Genomic DNA, 25,007 nt, shown 5'->3' with positions numbered 1-25,007 from the left:
TGCAGACAGTGCAGACAGTGTGGACAGTGTGGACAGTGCAGACAGTGCGGACAGTGTCGTTCTGAGAGACTTGATACGCGTCAGAGCAGAAAACTGACCACTGAGTTCCAGATTTAACCCACCAATCAGGATCAAACTGAGAAAACCCTGATAACTGTGGCAGCTTAATGTACAATAAACACCAGGTCTGATTAAAAGGGGGCGGGGCTTATGAGGCTGAGAATTATTTGTCAATAATGAGCATCTGTTAATGACAGAATAAAATACAGAATAAAAGTCTCTCACATGCGCACAAACGAATAAAGTTCACCGTAAGCTTACTGTAATGAGGAAAATTAAAAAATACATAAAAAACAGACTTTCAGACACCAAACAAACAAGCAAATAAATAGCAATAATAATGATAATAATAATAATAATAATAATAATAGTAGTAGTAATGTCAATAACAATGATAATAATAACAGCTGAGTGCTCACCTGCAGTACGTTGATGATGTAGATGTTTAAACTGAACACTGAGATGTTTTGTGAATGTGTGACCGTCAAGGCGGTAATGAGATGGTTGGTTGAGCGTGTGCTGTTTAACTCTGTCTTCCTCTCTCTCTCTCTTCCTCCCTCTCTCTCTCTCTCTCTCTCTTCCTCTCTCTTCACACTCTGCTGAGTTCCTGTAATGTTCAGCGTTTCTCCACAGCACCTCGCCCTCCTCTCTCCTCACTTCAGCCTCACTGCAGCTCTTCAGGGTTCTTCAGCGTTCTTCAGAGTTCTTCAGGGTTCTTTACGGGGTCAACTGTCAGAGCTGACTGTGAATAAAGTGTAAATGTTACAGAGCTGACTGTGAATAAAGTGTAAATGTTACAGAGCTGACTGTGAATAAAGTTTAAATGTTACAGAGCTGATAGAGGCCGTTAGCTCTTTAACAGGATGAATGATGATGAGGTGTTTTAGGAGCTGAAATGTCAACTGTGCTACATCCGTGCTAACAGCATGCTAACAGCGTGCTAACAGTGTGCTAACAGCGTGCTAACACTCCTGCACGCTGAGTGACTCTGTGTGAAAGTGCTGTTAAACTTTTACACTGTTATAAACCAACAGCAGCTCCTCGACTTTCCTCTCAGCTTATTTGTGAAGGACAAACAGTAAAGTCTCAAGTCTTTGATGCACATCTCCTTGATATATAACAGCCATATCCAATAAGCTTTGGAACATCAGTCCCTCGCAGCTCTTTCACCACAGCATCAGCACTGTTAGCTCAAAACTTTATAACATTAGTTCATAACTTAATAACCTCATAACTTTAGAATATAAACGTCCAGCTGCCCAAAACCTGTTACTGCAGAGAAGATACTGCATGTTTACTTTTACTTTTTAATCTAATACATTCTTCTACTTTCCGAAATTGATGAAGTTCCTGCTAGAAACCTGTAGCTCCATTCATGGAGGACTGTCTCGCGGTGCCCTCTACTGGTTCTGTGTTTGATATAAAGGGAAGGACAGCGGTAATATTTCACCACAGTGTAAATACGGCATTTTAAATGCAGTTAAACTGAGTAATTTACAGCACTGCTGTGTCGCTGTGACTCAGAGATAAAGTGGTGTGTTCTAATAAGCTCATGAGCGCCACCTGCTGGTTCAACAGACACTTAACATTAACTTTCTTCACCCAATCAGCGATGAACAACCTCAGGCCTGGGCTGCGTTTAGCCCTGCTAGCAAACATAAACAGTGATGTGTTGAACACTCTGTTGTGTTACGCAAGCGCTGCGCATACGGCAGATTTAAAAAACTTTACAATAAAATAGTTACGACAAACATCTTATATCATATTTAATCGTTGCGAACACTGAGCTGCCTGTCCAGACTTTATTAGAATAAACAGGCAGTTTTTGTTACTTTTCCTTTAAGATCTCCAAAATGGTAACTTTATAGGAGAAAGAAAAAAAAACCTGCTTTACTTTTAATGTAAGTCAATTTTATTGAACTTAAAAATGTGAAAGGTGCAGCATGTTTGCTGCATTAAACTGTTGCAATACTGTAAAAAAGCTGTATTACAACCAAATGGTGTTCGGTTTATGAGCAACATTATCAGCCCTCCTTGATGCCTCGCCCACTACAGGATAATGGGGCTGATTTTGAGGCCGATTTGTTCCTCAGGACAAACACAGAATGTCTCCTGATATCAGAGGGATCTTAAACGCTGATCCTCCAGATGATCCTGAGCTGCAGAGCATCTATAATCCAGTCTTTACTCTTCTGATCTGCTCCCAGTCAGTCAGGGCTCCGATCGAGAATCATAAACACTAAACATGTTCAACTCAGCGTCCAGTAGTTTGGGTTTCAGGATCAGAGCCGCTGCTCGGGGCTCCTGCTGGTGTGTATAATCTGAGTGTGGCGTGTTTCGTTCAGGGCAGATGGTGCAGTTTGGGGGACTTTAATGACCCACAGTGAAAGTGTTTGTGTGTGAGGCTTGCGCGCCTCAACATCAGTGAGGATTTTTTAAAGCCCTGTAGAGAGTCGGATATGACCTGACCGTCTCAGTGACCCCAAGACTCACATCTTCTGTACTAACACACCACCGCCAGCAGAGGGCGCCGCTGTATTACTGCATTACTGTATTATTGTATCACTGTGTTTATTACTGTTTTACTGTATTACTGTATTAATATATTACTGTATCATTATATTACTGTTTATTATTCTATTACTGTATTACTGTTACTTCATTACTGTGTTACTGTATTATTATTATATTACTGTGTTTATTACTGTATTATTATATTACGGTATTACTGTGTATTAATATATGTTAATGTATGATTATGTTTCTGTCTAATATGAATACTGTAATCTATAAATATGGACTAAATTCAGGTTTCAAGATGGAACGGAAGGACGATCAGAGTATTCAGAGAATTTACTCTTAAATATTACTCAAACAAACACACACACACACACACACACACACTCACACACACACACTCACACACAGCCGTGTAGAGTTAAACTGCAGCCTGAATATCAGCGGCAGTTTGTAGTTTTGTGGAGATTTTATTTGACTCTTGTGTTATTTGGTGTTAATTTTCCGCGGAGCTCATTTTCATTCGAGTGGGCATTTAAACCTCGTGTTTCAGTCGTTCAATCAGAGACGGTGTGACGAGGCCTGAGGCGAAATCCGCGCTTTGATTGGATGAGAGGCTGAGCTGAGGGCGTGGAATGCAAAGCGCAGCGCGTATTATTTTATTTCCAACCCGCATTCCGGTGGGGTAAGCGTTAGGGAAAACCCCGCCCCTCCGGCGCTGGGATTGGCTAGTAGTTTCAGAGTGACAAGCAGGACAGCAGCGTTTATAAAACACACTGGAGCTCTTTATGGTTGCATATTAATGAGAAGGTGCAGAAACATCAGTGAAGTGCTGACATGACGTCACTGCAGAGGGATCTGATGATGATTTTTTAAATTAAAGTATTTTATGTAGTTCTGATCTTTTAAATAACATAAATAAACATGTGAATGAAGTCATATTCATCATTTACATCTATTAAACAATTTATAAACACACTATTAAATATTATTAAATTATCATTTCTGATTTTTTCTCATCCAAACAGCGGACTGTTGAAGAGCAACTGGCCAATCACGGGCCTGGAGGGCGGGACTTTTGCGTTCTAATACGGCAGAGTGCTTGCCTGTCTGAATCCACCATCAGCCAATGAGAGCGCAAGAGGGGCGGGGTCTGTCTGAATACGGGTGTGAAAAGAAAACTAATAATGACGGTCAGCACGACCTGCCTGACACATTCCGCATAGCGAGCAGGATTAAAAGGGTCGAAACGAGACGAAAACAGTTTATTTACTGTTTATTGTTTTTACTTTTACTGCGACCCTCAGTTTTAATGCGGACCTCTCCGCCTCCGGCAGGCTGGTCTGTGCGCTGCTGGCCGGTCTGTCCTCCTCTGAGCCGGCGGTGCGGCAGCGCTTTAGCTCCGGCTCGGTGTTAGCCTGTTAGCCTCGGGCAAGCCGGGCGCAGGATGGACTTCGTGCTGGGCGGAGTGGCCGCGTGCGGCGCGTGTGTGTTCACCAACCCGCTGGAGGTGGTGAAGACCCGAATGCAGCTGCAGGGAGAGCTGCAGAGCCGCGGCTCTTACCGGGTTCACTACCGGAACGTGTTCCACGCCTTCTACACCATCGGGCGCGTGGAGGGTCTGGGTGGGCTGCAGCGGGGGCTGCTGGCCGGGATGATGTACCAGTTCTTCATGAACGGGGTTCGGCTCGGTTCCTACGCCCTGATCGAGTCCGCCGGATACATCCACACGGAGGGCCGGGTCAGTGCGGCGAAGAGCACCGCCGCCGGGGCGCTCAGCGGGGTGGTGGGCGCCGTGATGGGCAGCCCGATATACCTGGTGAGTGAGAGATGAACCTTACAGCTCTCCAGCGCTGTGACCCCAGGCTTTCAGTCCTCCAGAAGGCTGGACTGGTCAGTCACAGGCCACTCAGGGTCACTAATAATCATAATGACGCTCATGATAATATTACCAAGCCATCTTCATCCACACATCTGCCTGTGCGTGATTAAAGGGTCTCTGCACGGCAAAATGGGTCTTCAGACTGATGGAGAACGTGTTCTACATTGTTCTATATAGCACCAAAAAGGGTTTACGAGCTTGACATCGTAACAGTATCAGAACCGTTTTTGGTGCTACATGGAACCACTTTCAAAAAGGTTCTATGTAGAACCATATGCAACATATTCTCCATAGAACCATTGGCTTTACTAAAGAACCCTTGGAGAACCATCTTTTTAAGACAGTAGGTGGTATATGAGTGGCAGGTCAATAATAATAAATGTAGACTGAAGATGAATGATAGACAAATGGTAGATGTTACATGCCGATGGTGGAGAAATGGTAGATGATGGTAGATGTAGATGGCAGATGTGGGTCACTGGTCTCCAGTCCTGGTCCTGGACCTACCTTCCTACAGAACTTGGTTCCAACATGTATCCAATACGCTGCCCCGCCCCTCACTGAACTCTAATACACATTTACAGCATGTAGCAGACGCTCTGATCCAGAGCGACTTTTAAAAAATAATACACCTGACCCAGCCAATCAGGGACCTGGGAAGAGGTGTATTATCTGAAGCAGGTGTGGCCCACTGTGGTTGGAACCAGGCTCTGTGGGAAGGCAGTTCTCCAGGAGCAGGGCTGGGGTCCTCTGGACCACTATTGTAGATATTCTGCTGATTTGATGAGTCATGTGATCACTCTCTGATTTCCTCTATGTCTACACAGGTCAAAACTCACCTGCAGAGCCAGTCCACCTCCACCATCGCTGTGGGTCACCAGTATCAGCACCGGGTCAGTTACAGTGTGTTTCAGTTTCAGTTCAGTCCAGTGAGGAAACTCCGAGCTGCAGTAGCGGAATTGACCACAGAAACACGCTCACCTGAATCAGCACTGCCTGTGCTGCCTTCGCGCCATAGGGGGAGTGTGTAGGGGAGGCGTGTAGGGGAGGCGTGTAGGGGAGGCGTGTAGGGGGAGTGTGTAGGGGGAGTGTGTAGGGGAGGCGTGTTGTGGGAGGTGTGTAGGGGAGGCGTGTAGTGGGAGGTGTGTAGGGGAGGCGTGTAGTGGGAGGTGTGTAGGGGAGGCGTGTAGGTGGAGTGTGTAGGGGAGGCGTGTAGGTGGAGTGTGTAGGGGAAGCGTGTAGGGGGACTGTGTAGGGGAGGCGTGTAGGGGAAGTGTGTAGGGGAGGCGTGTGGGGAGGCATGTAGGGGAGGCGTGTAAGGGGAGGCGTGTAGTGGAGGCGCGTAGGGGAAACGTGTAGGGGAGGTGCGTAGGGGGAGGCGTGTGGGAGTGTGTAGTGGGAGGTGTGTAGGGGAGGCGTGTAGGTGGAGTGTGTAGGGGAGGCGTGTAGGGGGAGGTGTGTAGAAAAGGTGTGTCAGGGAGGCGTGTAGGTGGAGTGTGTAGGAGAGACGTGTAGGTGGAGTGTGTAGGGGAGGTGTGTAGGTGGAGTGTGTAGGGGAAGTGTGTAGGGGAGGTGTGTAGGGGGAGTGTGTAGGGGAGGTGTGTAGGGGAGGCATGTAAGGGAAGCTGTGTAGGGGGAGATGTGTAGGGGAGGCACGTAGGGGAAACGTGTTGGGGAGGTGTGTAGGGGGAGTGTGTAGGGGAGGCGTGTAGTGGGAGTGTGTAGGGGAGGCGTGTAGGGGAGACATGTAGGGGGAGTGTGTAGGGGAGGCGTGTAGAGGGAGTGTGTAGGGGAAGCGTGCAGGGGAAGCGTGCAGGGGAGGCGTGTAGGGGAGGCGTGTAGGGGGAGTGTGTAGGGGAGGTGTGTAGGGGGAGTGTGTAGGTGAGGTGTGTAGTGGAGGTGTGTAGGGGAGGTGTGAAGGGGGAGGTGTGTAGAGGGGGTGTGTAGGGGAGGTGTGTAGGGAGATGTGTAGGGGAGGTGTGTAGGGGTGTGTGTGTGGGAGGTGTGTAGGGGAGGTGTGTAAGGGGGTGTGTGTAGGGGAGGTGTGTAGTTGGAGGTGTGTAGGGGGTGTGTGTAGGGGAGGTGAGTAGTGGGAGGTGTGTAGGGGAGGTGTGCAGTGGGGGTGTGTAGTGGGAGGTGTGTAGGGGGGTGTGTGTAGTGGGAGGTGTGTAGGGGAGGTGTGTAGGGAGGTGTGTAGCGGAGGTGTGTACGGGCGTGTGTGTAGGGGAGATGTGTAGGGGAGCTGCGTAGTGGGAGGTGTGTAGGGGAGGTGTGTAGAGGAGGTGTGTAGGGGAGGCGTGTAGGGGGAGTGTGTAGGGGAGGCGTGTAAGGGAAGGCGTGTAGTGGGAGGTGTGTAGGGGGAGTGTGTAGGGGAGGCGTGTAGAGGAGGCATGTAGGGGAGGCGTGTAAGGGAAGGCGTGTAGTGGGAGGTGTGTAGGGGAGGTGTGTAGGGGAGGTGTGTAGGGGAGGCGTGTAAGGGAAGGCGTGTAGTGGGAGGTGTGTAGGGGAGGTGTGTAGGGGGAGGTGTGTAGGGGAGGTGTGTAAGGGAAGGCGTGTAGTGGGAGGTGTGTAGGGGAGGTGTGTAGGGGAGATGTGTAGGGGAGGCGTGTAAGGGAAGGCGTGTAGTGGGAGGTGTGTAGAGGTGGTGTGTAGGGGGGTGTGTAGGGGAGGTGTGTAGGGGAGGTGTGTAGGGGGAGTGTGTAGGGGAGGCGTGTAAGGGAAGGCGTGTAGTGGGACGTGTGTAGGGGAGATGTGTAGGGGAGGTGTGTAGGGGGAGTGTGTAGGGGAGGCGTGTAAGGGAAGGCGTGTAGTGGGAGGTGTGTAGGGGAGGTGTGTAGGGGGGAATGTGTAGGGGAGGCGTGTAAGGGAAGGTGTGTAGTGGGAGGTGTGTAGGGGAGATGTGTAGGGGAGGTGTGTAGTGGGAGGTGTGTAAGGGAAGGCGTGTAGTGGGAGGTGTGTAGGGGAGATGTGTAGGGGAGGTGTGTAGTGGGAGGTGTGTAAGGGAAGGCGTGTAGTGGGAGGTGTGTAGGGGAGGTGTGTAGGGCGCGAGGGAGGATAAATGAAATGGAGGAGGTTGATCGTGTGAAGAACCCGCCTGCTCACCAGGATCATAGTAGCTTTGTGTGTCTGCTGAGCTTTTCGCTTCTACACCGAATAAAAGCTAAAAACCTGCTGTGTGATTCTGTTATCTGTAAACACAGAAATGCAGCTGGGCCTGTTTACAGATAACAGTGTCAGATACCAAACCGCCTGTGAGTGTGTAGGGGAGGTGTGTAGGGGAGGTGTGTAGGGGGAGGTGTGTAGGGGAGGTGTGTCTGGGAGGTGTGTAGGGGAGGTGTGTAGGGGGAGGGGTGTAGGGGAGGTGTGTAGGGGGAGGCGTGTAGGGGGAGTGTGTAGGGGAGGCGTGTAGGTGGAGTGTGTAGTGGGAGGTGTGTAGCGGAGGTGTGTAGGGGGAGGTGTGTAGAGGAGGTGTGTCAGGGAGGCGTGTAGGTGGAGTGTGTAGGAGAGGCGTGTAGGTGGAGTGTGTAGGGGAAGTGTGTAGGGGAGTGTGTAGGGGGAGTGTGTAGGGGAAGTGTGTAGGGGAGTGTGTAGGGGGAGTGTGTAGGGGAGGTGTGTAGGGGAGGCGTGTAGGGGAGGCGTGTAAGGGAAGGCGTGTAGGGGAGGCGCGTAGGGGAAACGTGTAGGGGAGGTGCATAGGGGAAACGTGTAGGGGAGGCGTGTAGGGGAGGCGTGTAGGGGAGTGTGTAGGGGAGGCGTGTAGGGGGAGCGTGTAGGGGAGGCGTCTAGGGGAGACGTGTTGGGGAGGCATGTAGGGGGAGTGTGTAGGGGAGGTGTGTAGGGGAGGCATGTAAGGGAAGCTGTGTAGGGGGAGATGTGTAGGGGAGGCGCATAGGGGAAACGTGTTGGGGAGGTGTGTAGGGGGTGTGTAGGGGGAGGTGTGTAGGGGAAATGTGTAGGGGAGGTGTGTAGGGGGGTGTGTGTAGGGGAGGTGTGTAGTGGGGGTGTGAAGGGGAGGTGTGTAGAGGGGGTGTGTGGGGCAGGTGTGTAGAGGGGGTGTGTAGGGGAGGTGTGTAGGGGAGGTGTGTAGAGGGGGTGCGTAGGGGAGGTGTGTAGGGGAACTGTGTATGGGAGGTGTGTAGGGGAGGTGGGTATGTGAAGCATGTAGGAGAGGTGTGTACGGGAGGTGTGTAGGGGGAGTTTGTAGGGGAGGCTTGTAGGGGGAGTGTGTAGGGGAGGCGTGTAGGGGAGACGTGTAGGTGGAGTGTGTAGGGGAGGTGTGTAGGGGAGGCGTGTAAGGGAAGGTGTGTAGGGTGAGGTGTGTAGGGGAAACATGTAGGGGAGGTGTGTAGGGGGTGTGTAGGGGGGGTGTAGGGGAGGTGTGTAGGGGAAGTGTGTAGGGGAGGTGTGTAGTGGGAGGTGTGTAGTGGGAGGTGTGTAGGGGGGTGTAGGGGAGGTGTGTAGGGGGAGTGTGTAGGAGAGGTGTGTAGGGGAAATGTGTAGGGGAGGTGTGTAGGAGAGGTGTGTAGTGGGAGGTGTGTAGGGGGGTGTAGGGGAGGTGTGTAGGGGAGGTGTGTAGGAGAGGTGTGTAGGGGAAATGTGTAGGGGAGGTGTGTAGGAGAGGTGTGTAGTGGGAGGTGTGTACACGAGGATCATAGTAGCTTTGTGTGTCTGCTGAGCTTTTCGCTTCTACAACAAATAAAAGCTAAAAACCTGCTGTGTGATTCTGTTATCTGTAAACACAGAAATGCTGCTGAGCCTGTTTACAGATAACAGTGTCAGATACCAAATCGCCTGTGAGTGTGTAGGGGGAGGTGTGTAGGGGAGGTGTGTAAGGGGAGGTGTGTAGGGGGGTGTGTAGTGGGGGGGTGTGTAGGGGAGGTGTAAGGGAGGTGTTTAGGGGAAATGTGTAGGGGGAGGTGTTTAGGGGGTGTGTGTAGGGGAGGTGTGTAGTGGGGGTGTGTAGGGGAGGTGTGTAGAGGGGGTGTGTAGGGGAGGTGTAAGGGAGGTGTGTAGTGGGAAATGTGTAGGGGGAGGTGTGTAGTGGGGTGTGTAGGGGAGGTGTGCAGGGGGTGGTGTGTAAAGGGGCTGTGTAGTGGAGGTGTTTAGTGGAGGTGTGTAGGGGAGGCGTGTAGGGGAGGTGTGTAGTGGAGGTGTGTAGGGGAGGTGTGTAGGGAGAGGTGTGTGGGGGAGGTGTGTAGGGGGGTGTGTAGGGGAGGTGTGTAGTGGGAGATGTGTAGGGGAGGGGTGTAGGAGAGTTGTGTAGGGGAGGTTTGTAGAGGGGGTGTGTAGGGGTGTGTGTAGGGGGTGTGTAGGGGAGGTGTCTAGTGGAGGCGTGTAGGGGAGGTGTGTACTGGGGGTGTGTAGGGGGGGTGTGTAGGGGATGTGTGTAGGGGAGGTGTGTAGGGGGAGGTGTGTAGGGGGGTGTGTATGGAAGGTGTGTAGTGGGGGTGTGTAGGGAGGTGTAAGGGAGGTGTTTAGGGGAAATGTGTAGGGGAGGTGTTTAGGGGGTGTGTGTAGGGGAGGTGTGTAGTGGGGGTGTGTAGGGGAGGTGTGTAGAGGGGGTGTGTAGGGGAGGTGTAGGGGAGGTGTGTAGTGGGAAATGTGTAGGGGGAGGTGTGTAGTGGGGTGTGTAGGGGAGGTGTGTAGGGGAGGTGTGTAGTGGGGGTGTGTAGGGGAGGTGTGTAGTGGAGGTGTGTAGGGAGAGGTGTGTAGAGGGGTGTGTAGGGGAGGTGTGTAGTGGAGGTGTGTAGGGGAGGTGTGTAGGAGGAGGTGTGTAGGGGAGGTGTGTAGGGGGAGGTGTGTAGAGGGGTGTGTAGGGGAGGTGTGTAGTTGAGGTGTGTAGGGGGAGTGTGTAGGGGAGGCGTGTAAGGGAACGTGTGTAGGGGGAGGTGTGTAGGGGAAACGTGTAGGGGAGGTGTGTAGGGGGAGTGTGTAGGGGAGGCGTGTAGGGGAAGCGTGTAGGGGAGGCATGTAGGGGGAGTGTGTAGGGGAGGTTTGTAGGGGGAGGTCTGTAGGGGAGGTGTGCAGAAGAGGTGTGTAGGGGAAATGTGTAGGGGAGGTGTGTAGGAGAGGTGTGTAGTGGGAGGTGTGTAGGGTGAGGTGTGTAGTGCAGGTGTGTAGCGAAGGTTTGTAGGAGAGGTGTGTAGGGGAAATCTGTAGGGGGAGGTGTGTAGGGGAGGTGTGTAGGGGGAGGTGTGTAGGGGGTGTGTGTAGTGGGGGTGTGTAGGGGGAGGTGTGTGGGGGAGGTGTGTAGGGGAGATGTGTAGTGGGGGTGTGTAGGGGAGGTGTGTAGGGGGAGGTGTGTACGGGAGGTTTGTAGGAGGTGTGTGTGTATGGGAGGTGTGTAGTGGGAGGTGTGTAGAGGAGGTGTGTAGTGGAGGTGTGTAGGGGAGGTGTGTAGGGGGAGGTTTGCAGTGGGGGTGTGTAGTGGGAGGTGTGTAGAGTCGGTGTGTGGGGGGGTGTGTAGTGGGAGGTGTGTAGTGGGGTGTGTAGGGGAGGTGTGTAGGGGTGGTGTGTAAAGGGGGTGTGTAGTGGAGGTGTTTAGTGGAGGTGTATAGGGGAGGCGTGTACGGGAGGTGTGTACGGGAGGTGTGTAGGGGGAGTTGTGTAGGGGAGGTGTGTAGGGGGGTGTGTAGGGGAGGTGTGTAGTGGGAGGTGTGTAGGGGAGGCGCGTAGGGGAGGCGTGTAGGAGAGTTGTGTAGGGGGAGGTGTGTAGAGGGGTGTGTAGGGGAGGTGTGTAGCGGTGTGTGTAGGGGGTGTGTAGGGGAGGTGTCTAGTGGAGGCGTGTAGGGGAGGTGTGTACTGGGGGTGTGTAGGGGATGTGTGTAGGCGAGGTGTGTAGTGGAGGTGTGTAGTGGGGAGGTGTGTAGTGGGGGTGTAGAGGGGGTGTGTAGGGGAGGTGTGTAGTGGAGGTGTGTAGGGAGAGGTGTGTAGAGGGGTGTGTAGGGGAGGTGTGTAGTGGAGGTGTGTAGGGGAGGTGTGTAGGAGGAGGTGTGTAGGGGAGGCGTTTAGGGGGAGGTGTGTAGAGGGGTGTGTAGGGGAGGTGTGTAGTTGAGGTGTGTAGGGGGAGTGTGTAGGGGAGGCGTGTAAGGGAAGGTGTGTAGGGGGAGGTGTGTAGGGGAAACGTGTAGGGAAGGTGTGTAGGGGGACTGTGTAGGGCAGGTGTGTAGAGGGGGTGTGTAGGGGAGGTGTGTAGGGGAGGTGTGTAGAGGGGGTGCGTAGGGGAGGTGTGTAGAGGAGGTGTGTAGGGGAGGTGGGTATGTGAAGCATGTAGGAGAGGTGTGTACGGGAGGTGTGTAGGGGGAGTTTGTAGGGGAGGCTTGTAGGGGGAGTGTGTAGGGGAGGCGTGTAGGGGAGACGTGTAGGTGGAGTGTGTAGGGGAGGTGTGTAGGGGAGGCGTGTAAGGGAAGGTGTGTAGGGTGAGGTGTGTAGGGGAAACATGTAGGGGAGGTGTGTAGGGGGTGTGTAGGGGGGGTGTAGGGGAGGTGTGTAGGGGAAGTGTGTAGGGGAGGTGTGTAGGGGGGTGTAGGGGAGGTGTGTAGGGGGAGTGTGTAGGAGAGGTGTGTAGGTGAAATGTGTAGGGGAGGTGTGTAGGAGAGGTGTGTAGTGGGAGGTGTGTAGGGGGGTGTAGGGGAGGTGTGTAGGAGAGGTGTGTAGGGGAAATGTGTAGGGGAGGTGTGTAGGAGAGGTGTGTAGTGGGAGGTGTGTACACGAGGATCATAGTAGCTTTGTGTGTCTGCTGAGCTTTTCGCTTCTACAACAAATAAAAGCTAAAAACCTGCTGTGTGATTCTGTTATCTGTAAACACAGAAATGCTGCTGAGCCTGTTTACAGATAACAGTGTCAGATACCAAATCGCCTGTGAGTGTGTAGGGGGAGGTGTGTAGGGGAGGTGTGTAGGGGGAGGTGTGTAGGGGGTGTGTAGGGGAGGTGTAAGGGAGGTGTTTAGGGGAAATGTGTAGGGGGAGGTGTTTAGGGGGTGTGTGTAGGGGAGGTGTGTAGTGGGGGTGTGTAGGGGAGGTGTGTAGAGGGGTGTGTAGGGGAGGTGTAAGGGAGGTGTGTAGTGGGAAATGTGTAGGGGGAGGTGTGTAGTGGGGTGTGTAGGGGAGGTGTGCAGGGGGTGGTGTGTAAAGGGGCTGTGTAGTGGAGGTGTTTAGTGGAGGTGTGTAGGGGAGGCGTGTAGGGGAGGTGTGTAGTGGAGGTGTGTAGGGGAGGTGTGTAGGGAGAGGTGTGTGGGGGAGGTGTGTAGGGGGGTGTGTAGGGGAGGTGTGTAGTGGGAGATGTGTAGGGGAGGGGTGTAGGAGAGTTGTGTAGGGGAGGTTTGTAGAGGGGGTGTGTAGGGGTGTGTGTAGGGGGTGTGTAGGGGAGGTGTCTAGTGGAGGCGTGTAGGGGAGGTGTGTACTGGGGGTGTGTAGGGGGGTGTGTAGGGGATGTGTGTAGGGGAGGTGTGTAGGGGGAGGTGTGTAGGGGGGTGTGTATGGAAGGTGTGTAGTGGGGGTGTGTAGGGGAGGTGTAAGGGAGGTGTTTAGGGGAAATGTGTAGGGGAGGTGTTTAGGGGGTGTGTGTAGGGGAGGTGTGTAGTGGGGGTGTGTAGGGGAGGTGTGTAGAGGGGGTGTGTAGGGGAGGTGTAGGGGAGGTGTGTAGTGGGAAATGTGTAGGGGGAGGTGTGTAGTGGGGTGTGTAGGGGAGGTGTGTAGGGGAGGTGTGTAGTGGGGGTGTGTAGGGGGTGTGTAGGGGAGGTGTGTAGTGGAGGTGTGTAGGGAGAGGTGTGTAGAGGGGTGTGTAGGGGAGGTGTGTAGTGGAGGTGTGTAGGGGGAGGTGTGTAGGAGGAGGTGTGTAGGGGAGGTGTGTAGGGGAGGTGTGTAGAGGGGTGTGTAGGGGAGGTGTGTAGTTGAGGTGTGTAGGGGGAGTGTGTAGGGGAGGCGTGTAAGGGAACGTGTGTAGGGGGAGGTGTGTAGGGGAAACGTGTAGGGGAGGTGTGTAGGGGGAGTGTGTAGGGGAGGCGTGTAGGGGAAGCGTGTAGGGGAGGCATGTAGGGGGAGTGTGTAGGGGAGGTTTGTAGGGGGAGGTCTGTAGGGGAGGTGTGCAGAAGAGGTGTGTAGGGGAAATGTGTAGGGGAGGTGTGTAGGAGAGGTGTGTAGTGGGAGGTGTGTAGGGTGAGGTGTGTAGTGCAGGTGTGTAGCGAAGGTTTGTAGGAGAGGTGTGTAGGGGAAATCTGTAGGGGGAGGTGTGTAGGGGAGGTGTGTAGGGGGAGGTGTGTAGGGGAGATGTGTAGTGGGGGTGTGTAGGGGAGGTGTGTAGGGGAGGTGTGTAGGGGGAGGTGTGTACGGGAGGTTTGTAGGAGGTGTGTGTGTAGGGGAGGTGTGTAGTGGGAGGTGTGTAGAGGAGGTGTGTAGTGGAGGTGTGTAGGGGAGGTGTGTAGGGGGAGGTTTGCAGTGGGGGTGTGTAGTGGGAGGTGTGTAGAGTCGGTGTGTGGGGGGGTGTGTAGTGGGAGGTGTGTAGTGGGGTGTGTAGGGGAGGTGTGTAGGGGTGGTGTGTAAAGGGGGTGTGTAGTGGAGGTGTGTAGTGGGAGGTGTGTAGGGGAGGCGCGTAGGGGAGGCGTGTAGGAGAGTTGTGTAGAGGGGTGTGTAGGGGAGGTGTGTAGCGGTGTGTGTAGGGGGTGTGTAGGGGAGGTGTCTAGTGGAGGCGTGTAGGGGAGGTGTGTACTGGGGGTGTGTAGGGGATGTGTGTAGGCGAGGTGTGTAGTGGAGGTGTGTAGTGGGGAGGTGTGTAGTGGGGGTGTGTAGGGGAGTGTGTAGGGGAGGTGTGTAGTGGAGGTGTGTAGGGAGAGGTGTGTAGAGGGGTGTGTAGGGGAGGTGTGTAGTGGAGGTGTGTAGGGGAGGTGTGTAGGAGGAGGTGTGTAGGGGAGGCGTTTAGGGGGAGGTGTGTAGAGGGGTGTGTAGGGGAGGTGTGTAGTTGAGGTGTGTAGGGGGAGTGTGTAGGGGAGGCGTGTAAGGGAAGGTGTGTAGGGGGAGGTGTGTAGGGGAAACGTGTAGGGAAGGTGTGTAGGGGGAGTGTGTAGGGGAGGTTTGTAGGGGGAGGTCTGTAGGGGAGGTGTGCAGAAGAGATGTGTAGGGGAAATGTGTAGGGGAGGTGTGTAGGAGAGGTGTGTAGTGGGAGGTGTGTAGGGTGAGGTGTGTAGCGAAGGTTTGTAGGAGAGGTGTGTAGGGGAAATCTGTAGGGGGAGGTGTGTACGGGAGGTTTGTAGGAGGTGTGTGTGTATGGGAGATGTGTAGTGGGAGGTGTGTAGGGGAGGTTTGTAGTGGAGGTGTGTAGGGGGAGGTTTGCAGTGGGGGTGTGTAGTGGGAGGTGTGTAGAGTCGGTGTGTGGGGGGGTGTGTAGTGGGAGGTGTGTAGAGGTGGTGTGTAGGGGGGTGTGTAGGGGAGGCGTGTAGGGGAGGTGTGTAGGGGGAGTGTGTAGGGGAGGCGTGTAAGGGAAGGCGTGTAGTGGGACGTGTGTAGGGGAGATGTGTAGGGGAGGTGTGTAGTGGGAGGTGTGTAGTGGGAGGTGTGTAAGGGAAGGCGTGTAGTGGGAGGTGTGTAGGGGAGATGTGTAGGGGGAGTGTGTAGGGGAGGCGTGTAAGGGAAGGCGTGTAGTGGGAGGTGTGTAGGGGAGGTGTGTAGGGGAGGTGTGTAGGGGAGATGTGTAGGGGGAGTGTGTAGGGGAGGCGTGTAAGGGAAGGCGTGTAGGGGAAGGCGTGTAGTGGGAGGTGTGTAGGGGAGATGTGTAGGGGGAGTGTGTAGGGGAGGCGTGTAAGGGAAGGCGTGTAGTGGGAGGTGTGTAGGGGAGGTGTGTAGGGGAGGTGTGTAGGGGGGAATGTGTAGGGGAGGCGTGTAAGGGAAGGCGTGTAGTGGGAGGTGTGTAGGGGAGGTGTGTAGGGGAGGCGTGTAAGGGAAGGCGTGTAGTGGGAGGTGTGTAGGGGAGGTGTGTAGGGGAGGTGTGTAGGGGAGGTGTGTAGGGGAGATGTGTAGGGGGAGTGTGTAGGGGAGGCGTGTAAGGGAAGGCGTGTAGGGGAAGGCGTGTAGTGGGAGGTGTGTAGGGGAGATGTGTAGGGGGAGTGTGTAGGGGAGGCGTGTAAGGGAAGGCGTGTAGTGGGAGGTGTGTAGGGGAGGTGTGTAGGGGAGGTGTGTAGGGGAGATGTGTAGGGGGAGTGTGTAGGGGAGGCGTGTAAGGGAAGGCGTGTAGGGGAAGGCGTGTAGTGGGAGGTGTGTAGGGGAGATGTGTAGGGGGAGTGTGTAGGGGAGGCGTGTAAGGGAAGGCGTGTAGTGGGAGGTGTGTAGGGGAGGTGTGTAGGGGAGGTGTGTAGGGGGGAATGTGTAGGGGAGGCGTGTAAGGGAAGGCGTGTAGTGGGAGGTGTGTAGGGGAGGTGTGTAGGGGAGGCGTGTAAGGGAAGGCGTGTAGTGGGAGGTGTGTAGGGGAGGTGTGTAGGGGAGGTGTGTAGGGGAGGTGTGTAGGGGAGATGTGTAGGGGGAGTGTGTAGGGGAGGCGTGTAAGGGAAGGCGTGTAGGGGAAGGCGTGTAGTGGGAGGTGTGTAGGGGAGATGTGTAGGGGGAGTGTGTAGGGGAGGCGTGTAAGGGAAGGCGTGTAGTGGGAGGTGTGTAGGGGAGGTGTGTAGGGGAGGTGTGTAGGGCGCGAGGGAGGATAAATGAAATGGAGGAGGTTGATCGTGTGAAGAACCCGCCTGCTCACCAGGATCATAGTAGCTTTGTGTGTCTGCTGAGCTTTTCGCTTCTACAACGAATAAAAGCTAAAAACCTGCTGTGTGATTCTGTTATCTGTAAACACAGAAATGCAGCTGGGCCTGTTTACAGATAACAGTGTCAGATACCAAACCGCCTCAGTTAGAGATACAGAACAGCTCCACTCGGTCTGAGGCGCAGAGCTGAATTTGGCCTCCCTGCTCACCAGATTCTTATTTGAATGTTCCACCTTAAATGATGCAGCAGTTACAGTCCAAAAACTCCTGGAGTGCTAAGTGAGGCGAGTGTGTGATGATTTAGCCATGCAGTTAATGCCATGCTAATCAGGGTGTTAGCTTCCCTTACCTGTTAGCTACACTAGCTACATTAGTGTCGTAGCACCAGCGCTAAAACTGAAGAAGCAAACAGTCGGTGGGGAAACTGGTGGGATTTGAATTGTTTTAATGAACTTTAATGTAACTGTGGCTCGTATGCCCTCCTGCAGGGAATGATGCACGCACTGGTGGCGATTCACCAACAGCACGGCATTATGGGATTGTGGCGCGGCTCCAGTGCCGCGGTGCCGAGGGTCAGTGTGGGGTCAGCGGCTCAACTGTGCACTTTCAGCACCTGCAGAGAGTTGATTACTGACCTGCAGGTACGTCTGCGCACAACGTTCACTGAATATGTCACTGAAATGCTTTATTACTCAGTTGAACACTGAATTAAACTGTCCAATTAAAATGAATAAAATGATGATAAACTGCTTTATTAACTCCAAACAGATGAATTAAAAACAGACAGGCTAGATTTTGTATGTGGGTCAGTGATGTGATGCCTATTATTTTCCCTAAAATAATTTAATAAATACATACATCAAATTATTCAACAATATCTCTTTTATGTGAAACCATAAAAATTAATCTAGATAAAATTCATCAGTTCATCCATATAAAATTCATTTTAGTTTATTTTTGCGTCCAAAAGTCCAAAAATGTCAGGTGGTGAAAACGTCCAACAATATATGCTGATTAAGTAAACTATTAAAAACGTCATTTAGTTATAAAAGTCTAAATAAAATAGTTTGGCATGATTTTATGTTAAACTTAAAATTAAAATAAAAATATGCAAAATAACTAGAAGTGCTGAACTCTCTGAAAAAACATTTTTCCACAACTTCTTATTTCCTCAAATGTCACAACCAAAAACAAAGGACTTTTATTTCGACATGCTTTTACAAAAGAGGGGTCAGAGTATTGCACCATAAAGACCCCAAGTGACCTTTATGGTTCAATGCCTTGAGTCATGCCTAAGACTCACTGTATTTAGTGTAGAAAATCAGATACAGAAATGCAGATGTAAACATGTGCATAATGTCCTTTTTAATAAGATTTTTAAAAAAGGTCATTTTTGAAAACCTGGTCATTGATCCATGTGTGAGATAAATCAGTTTGAAGTTCTTCACTATGAAAAACGAAATTTCAACACACTCATTTTAACAGTGCGATGTTTTCAATATTGTTTAAGATCATAAAAAGAGACTTAAATTCTCAAAATAAGCAAATTCATTTTTACTGTCTTCTTTCAAAGTGAGGAGCTCTAAAAGTTTTCAGTGTCTCAGGAAGTTTCTTATTTCACTGTGAGCGTTCTAGATAATCAGCTGATTTGTCTAAATATGATTCTGTAACCAGTTTCTCAAAGCTGATTGATTTCATACAGTCTTCAAATAAATCAGTCAGTGTTGATCTTTAAGAAGCTCTGGGTTATTAATTTACAGTGTAGTCGTGTTTTTCTGACAGTAAACAGTTTCAGCAATAATAATAAGGAGGTCAGTTCTGTTTCAGTGACGGTGAAGAACTGTGTAGAGGAAGTTGGAGCTCATTTCCTGTTTCTGAATCACCCAGTAAAAACCTTAAACTGAGCTCTGATTTACAGGAACTTCAGTAAAACACTGAGGATTTGCACTCATAGTGCTTTCAGATCATATTTAAATTCTACTCGAGTACATCCTTAAAAAAAGAGGGTTCTTCAGTAGTTCTTTAGTAAAGAAAACAGTTCTATATAGAACCATGAACACTCAAAGAACCCTTTGCATGATTAAAGTGTTCTCTATATTAGGTAGTACAGGGCTCCACTTTCACTCAGTTTCATTTTATCCGTTTCTGTTCAGTCATTAATTCGTTTTTCTGTGTTTAGTTCTGTCTGTTTTGTTGTTGACGTTGCGCCGCTTTGTGACCGAACCCGTCTCTGATTTTGAGCTTTAGTGTTTGTTTTAGACTGAAAGAATCCCAGAAAGAGCCGGTCAGAGTCAAACGGTCTGCAGCTCCGGCGCTGAGAGATGCTGAAGCTCCACTGAAGCTCCACTGAAGCTCCATAAGCTCCTCAGAACTTCAGCGGTTCTGGTCCTGACAGTTTTACCGCAGCACGAGTTTCGGCTCGTCTGCGCAGATCCGGCTGATCAGGGAACCGTTCTCATACGGAACCTCAGCTGGGAGTTCTTTAGTATAGTTCCTGTTTCTGGATGATCTACACACTCAGGACTTTATACACTCAGCATGTTCTGCACAGATTACGAAACGCACAGCTGACTGTACGATAATGAAGGAACCGGAAAAGTTACGAAAGGACAGAACGTCCAGCTTTAGGTCAGAGCTGACCACACGATCCGCAGATGGACAGCTCCAGGTTCTGTTATCATACCACACACTCCGGCTCTCAGCTTTTATCCATCCATATGAAACAGTATATGCTTAAGCAAAACGGTTCTTCATAGAAAATGGTTTTATTTAGAACCATGAACCCACAAAGAACCCTTTGCATGGTGAAATGGTTCTTCAAATTGATGGAGAATGTGCTGTAAATAGTTCTATATAGCACCTTTTGAAAAGGGTTCTGTATAGCACCCAAAAGGGTTCTACAGTTGTTACAACTGTAAGACCAGGTTCTATACAGTCAAGTAAGAGTACTAGAATTTCAGTGCTAGACTACTGTTCATTTAAAGGGGAATTACACCAATTTTTCAAAATTCCTATAAAATTCAACCATGGAGGTGTAATCAGAGAGGTTCAGAGTGGTTTGGTGTGAAATGGTTCAGATGTCTTTACAGTGGTGGTGATAGGAACCAGGGGTCGCCATGACTACAACACAAATATAGACATTTTATTTACTATCCAGAACCACCAGTGAACCTACACGAGTCTTCTGAGTTTATATGGAATGTTGATGATTGAAAATAGTCTCTCTCTCTCTCTCTCTGTATCTCTCTCTCTCTCTGTATCTCTCTCTCTCTCTCTCTGTATCTCTCTCTCTCTCTGTATCTCTCTCTCTCTCTCTCTGTATCTCTCTCTGTATCTCTCTCTCTCTGTATCTCTCTCTCTCTCTCTCTGTATCTCTCTCTCTCTCTGTATCTCTCTCTCTCTCTCTCTCTCTCTCTCTGTATCTCTCTCTCTCTCTCTCTCTCTCTCTCTCTCTCTCTCTCTCTGTATCTCTCTCTCTCTGTATCTCTCTCTCTCTCTCTCTCTCTGTATCTCTCTGTCTCTCTCTCTCTCTCTGTATCTCTCTCTCTCTCTCCCTCTCTCTCTCTGTATCTCTCTGTCAATTCAATTCAATTCAAGGTGCTTTATTGGCATGACAAATATGCTACATTTGTATTGCCAAAGCTTACCAGAGATTTATAAACAGAAATCAATGATTTAAGGTGAACATTAGATTCTAGGAATTAAACAAAAAAAAAAAACTTTCATCTTAACACGTTAAACATTGCAAAATTGCTAAGTTGTAGAGCTGTAATTTTAAAAAGCCAGGATACAATAAAATATAACAATAATCAATACTTGAAAAACAAACATGTATATGTGTGTGTGTTTGTGTATGTGTGTGTGTGTGTGTGTGTGTGTGTGTGTATGAGACATGGTCACTCACTGTCCCTCTCGCGGTGGCAGGTCAGGGTGTACTGAGCTGAGTGTGCAGCTCTCTCTGTGCTCCCTAACAGATACGGCGGTGTCTCTGTGTTAGAGAGGCTGGTAAATGTGGGATGTTTGTTGTTGATGTTTGTGAAGAACTCTTTGCGGATCTCAGTGAATTTCGGGTGCTCAGTCAGGAAGTGCAGCTCTGTCTCTGTTTTATTCAGTTCACACTGCTGGCATGTTCTTTTCTCCTGAGGCAGCCAGGATCTCCTGTGCCTGACGGTCTCGACAGCCACACTATGCTGACTGAGTCTGTACCTCGTCAGGGTGGTCCTCAGTCTCAGATCAGTCACTGTGCTCAGGGTCTCTGCCACAGTGTACTGTGTATTTAGGGCCAGATAACACTGCATTTTACTCTGTGATTTTGTTTGTCTTTTTCTGTCTCTCTCTCCGTATCTCTCTCTCTCTCTCTCTCTCTCTCTCTCTCTCTCTCAATTCAATGCAATAAGCTTTATTGGTATGACCATATTCAGTTACAGTATTGCCAAAGCATCATCAAAAGGAACAAGAAGAATTAACATTTAGAACATTACAGAGTATTAAAACTCTTCATTTTATCTCTGCAGATGTTTTCTGAGGACAGCTGGTTGGTGGCCCTCAGTGCTGGAATGGTCAGCAGTGTTGTTGTGGTTTTGGCCATGACTCCGTTTGATGTGGTCAGCACACGACTCTATAACCAGCCAGTCGACCACCTGGGCCAGGTGAGATTAATTTCAGGTTTATTATTGATTATAGGTCAGGTATATTATGGATTACAGATGTACTGCAGCTGATCAGGTCCTGCTGAAGGTCAGTGCTGTGTCCGTATTGCAGGGCCGGCTGTACCGCGGCTTTGTGGACTGTTTTTCCAGAACTCTGCGGACGGAGGGCTTAACTGGACTGTATAAAGGACTTGGAGCCTCGTACTTCAGACTCGGCCCTCACACCATCCTCTCCCTGCTGTTCTGGGATCAGCTTCGCTACATCTACCACACATACGGCTACTGACCACAATTACTGACCACACACACGGCTACTGACCACACACATGGCTACTGACCACACATACGGCTACTGACCACAGCTACTGAACACACATATGGCTACTGAACACAGTTACTGACCACACATACAGCTACTCAACACACAGTTACTGACCACACATACAGCTACACAACACACAGTTACTGACCACACATAGAGCTACTGAACACACAGGTACTGGCCACACACATGGCTATTCACCACAGTTACTGACCACACATACGGCTACTGAACACACAGTTACTGACCACACATACAGCTACTCAACACAGTTACTGACCACACATACAGCTACTGAACACACAGGTACTGGCCACACGCATGGCTATTCACCACAGTTACTGACTACACATATGGCTACTGACCACACACACAGCTGCTGACCACAGTTATTGACCACACATATGGCTACTGACCACAGTTACTGACCACAAATACGGCTACTGATCACAAATATGGCTACTGACCACACACACAGAGTGAGATTGTGAGCGCTGTCTGTCGGTCAGTTCTCCCATCAGTGGACTTTTTGTCACCTGATGTTGCAGAGATATTCCAAGATGATGCAGAAATTCCTTGAGTGCAGATTGTGGAAGTGCGGCTCAGCGAATGTGAGGGGTCATTTACACACCACAGAGTCCTGACCTGAACCCCACTGAGGGTCTCTGGGATGAGCTGGATGAGACTTTAGGAAGCAGGTCGACTGTCCCACCGTCAATACAAGAAAATAAAAGCAGCTCTGGAAATAAATGTTGCGTGAGGTTGTGAAAACAGCGCCACACCGAATTCCCACCGTAATCAAAGCTAAAAGGGTCCAACGACATGTCAGACTTTTTTGGCCAGGCGGTGCAGCTTAACGTAAAAAAAACAAACAAAACTCTGAGATTTTGATCCTCATTTTGACCGCTGGTGGCCAGAGACATCCAGAGGACTTCCCTCTGTTGTAATCTCTCATATCGTGATCATCTCACCTTCTGCGTTCTGAAACCCTCTGAGGGCCCAGAAAACAGAGATCTGTACAGTCCTGCTGGAGCTGGAGTAGTTTGACCAGAGGTCAGTAATGTAGTCTATGTGTAATTTGCCTGGCTGATTCTTCCAGGATAAAGAATCTCTAATTTCCCCAAGTTACCCCAAATAGCCCGGATCCAAACATCATCACGCGGGCGTTTATGTCAGCATTGTGTAACGGATGCCGCACTGTTATAAAACATCAACACACTGTGTAGCTAAACAGCAATTAGATTAGCATTAGGCTAGTAATGTGGGTTCATTCATCTGACCAAACAGGACAGAAAACGCACCGAGAGGAGCTTTCAAATTCATGTTCCTGGGGGCTCCCGAGTGGCGCGACTGTCTAAGCAGTGTCTCTGTCATCAGGAGGGTACAAGCCCCCCCCCCCATCACTCCACGCGATGCTCTCCGAGTGCGTTCAGCTGTACAATGACGTTGAGTGAGCAGCAGTTTGAAAAGATGCGGTGGCTGGTTTCACAGGTCTCGGAGGAAGCCTGTGCTCGCCTTCACTCTCCTAGCGCTGGTAGTATCGTGTGATTGGGGGAGTCCTAAATAGCGAGTGGAATTGGAAACGACTAAATTGGGGAGAAAATTGGGTAAAAATTAATAATAAAAAAAAAATTATTTGCCTTCTCTTTGTACTACGGCCATCACTAAAAGTGTTGTGGTTCCAGTCTCGTCATGATCTTGAGGATTGAGGGTCAAATCGAGCTCCATTTTAGCTGTTAAAATTAGCGGCTAAAATTAGCACACATGCTAAAATTAATTTAGCTCGCACAAAAGGAAATAAAAGGAGGCGCCATTTTCTGAGGTTGAAGTTGTTTCTTTTTCACCAGCTTGTTTGAATTTCCTCGTTCCAGTAACTGCTGCACCATTTAAGGTGGAACGGATACATTAGAACAAGAAGCTGGTGAATAAGAAACGACTTCAGCCTCGTCTGTTTTCTATCAGCCGGTTTTGTTATTACGTTACTGAGATGATGATTCGAGCAGGACTGTTATTACTGAGGAGCTCAGAGTTATAGGAGGTAATTTACTCTGGAATTATTACTGTCAGACTGTATAAACTACAGACACTGCAGATTCACACTGGATTAAAGTCACTGATCTCACTGATAATCACTCAGATTACAGCACGTCCAGAGGTGACACCAATCCAGCTCCAAAAGGGCTAAAGACAGTGTTCGATTCTGAATGATGAGGAACGTGAGGCCCGTTGTCCTTCCTGACGATCACTGTCGTGTGTTCGGCTGTTCTGATCCGCAGAGCTCGACTGTATATTCAGTATCAGATTCTCATCACTCATTAAAGTTCTGCTTTATTGATAAAACACAAACATAAAACTCGCTGGAATGTTTGAGAGAGACGGAGAACTGCCTCCTCTGATCAGCTGCAGTAAACACACACACACACACAGGACTGTAGTTCTGTTTACAGTTAAATCAGTGCTGCTTATTCTCACTATTAGCTACAGAGCACTAACACTAACACTATGATGAATAGCGGCTGTGTGTCTGAGTTCTGTGATCTACACTGATATGTCGATGTTTCTGCTGCAGTTCTGAGGAGCTGAAGTGAGTTTAAAGGCTCATTTATAGGCGTGAACTATTGGCTACGCTGCCCCCAGACGGTCTCTGGTGGTACTGCTCCGTTCTGCCCGTATCCGTAAGCTTTCAGAGAGCAAACACAGACGATATGAACGCAGAATCAGACAGAAGCTCCGTCTGTGTCTGTGTTTAACGCTGAGCATAAATGAGCCTTTAGCATGCTAACGCTAACCAGACAGAACACAGCACAGAACCAGCAGGTGTGGATTTTCAGGGTTGGTTTAGTTAACTTAGTTTATTTTGTCATTAACAGAAAACACTGATCTCAGAGCAGAAGAGACGCTTCAGACCAGAGAAGCTGAGAAGCTCTTTTCCTTCTGATTATGAAGCTTTTTATCGCTTTATCTGATAAACTTTCAGTGAGTGGAAACATTTCTTCAGTTAAATAAGAAGAAAATCAGTGAAAAAGATCAGACACTCCTAACAAACACACACTCACACACACACACACACACACACACACTCACACACACACACACTCTCACACACACACACACAGACACTCACACACACACACACTCACACACACACACACTCTCACACACACACACACAGACACTCACACACACACACACTCTCACACAGACACACACACACACTCACACACTCTCACACACACACACACACTCACACACACACACACTCTCACACAGACACACACACACACTCTCACACACACACACAGACACACACACACACTCTCACACACACTCACACACTCTCACACACACACACACAGACACTCACACACACACACACTCTCACACAGACACACACACACACTCTCACACACACACACACACACACACACACTCTCACACACACACAGACACACACACACACTCTCACACACACTCACACACACACACACTCTCACACACACACACACAGACACTCACACACACACACTCTCACACACACACACACACACACTCTCACACACACACACACACACTCACACACACTCTCACACACAGACACACACACTCACACACACACACAGACACACACACACACTCACACACACACACACTCTCACACACACACAGACACTCACACACACACACACACTCTCACACACACACACACACACACACACTCACACACACTCTCACACACAGACACACACACTCACACACACAGACACACCCTCACACAGACACACACACTCTCACATACAGACACACACACGCACTATCACACAGAGACACACTCTCACACACAGA

At 50.1% G+C, this 25,007-nt stretch overlaps 2 protein-coding genes across 2 annotated transcripts in view; one reads left to right on the top strand and one right to left on the bottom strand.

Moving 5' to 3' along the window:
* LOC118815139 (macrophage-capping protein-like) overlaps positions 1 to 566 on the bottom strand; it is a 27,647-nt gene extending 27,081 nt beyond the window's left edge. Inside the window, exon 1 of the mRNA XM_036581076.1 lies at positions 480 to 566. The gene's annotated coding sequence lies outside the window, so the exon portion shown is untranslated. The remainder of the gene's footprint in view (positions 1 to 479) is intronic.
* Positions 567 to 3,750: 3,184 nt separating this feature from the next.
* slc25a35 (solute carrier family 25 member 35) lies at positions 3,751 to 21,914 on the top strand. The gene is made up of 5 exons (XM_036580884.1): positions 3,751 to 4,396; positions 5,287 to 5,352; positions 16,682 to 16,834; positions 20,708 to 20,842; positions 20,955 to 21,914. Exons 1-5 carry the CDS (start codon positions 4,025 to 4,027, stop codon positions 21,126 to 21,128), a joined length of 900 nt encoding a protein of 299 aa, XP_036436777.1. The 5' UTR covers positions 3,751 to 4,024; the 3' UTR covers positions 21,129 to 21,914.
* The last annotated feature ends 3,093 nt before the right edge of the window (positions 21,915 to 25,007 follow it).

The sequence above is a fragment of the Colossoma macropomum genome, unplaced genomic scaffold (assembly GCF_904425465.1).
Source record: "Colossoma macropomum unplaced genomic scaffold, Colossoma_macropomum, whole genome shotgun sequence".
Taxonomy (NCBI): Eukaryota; Metazoa; Chordata; class Actinopteri; order Characiformes; family Serrasalmidae; genus Colossoma; species Colossoma macropomum.
This window is presented reverse-complemented; position numbering and strand designations above follow the sequence as displayed.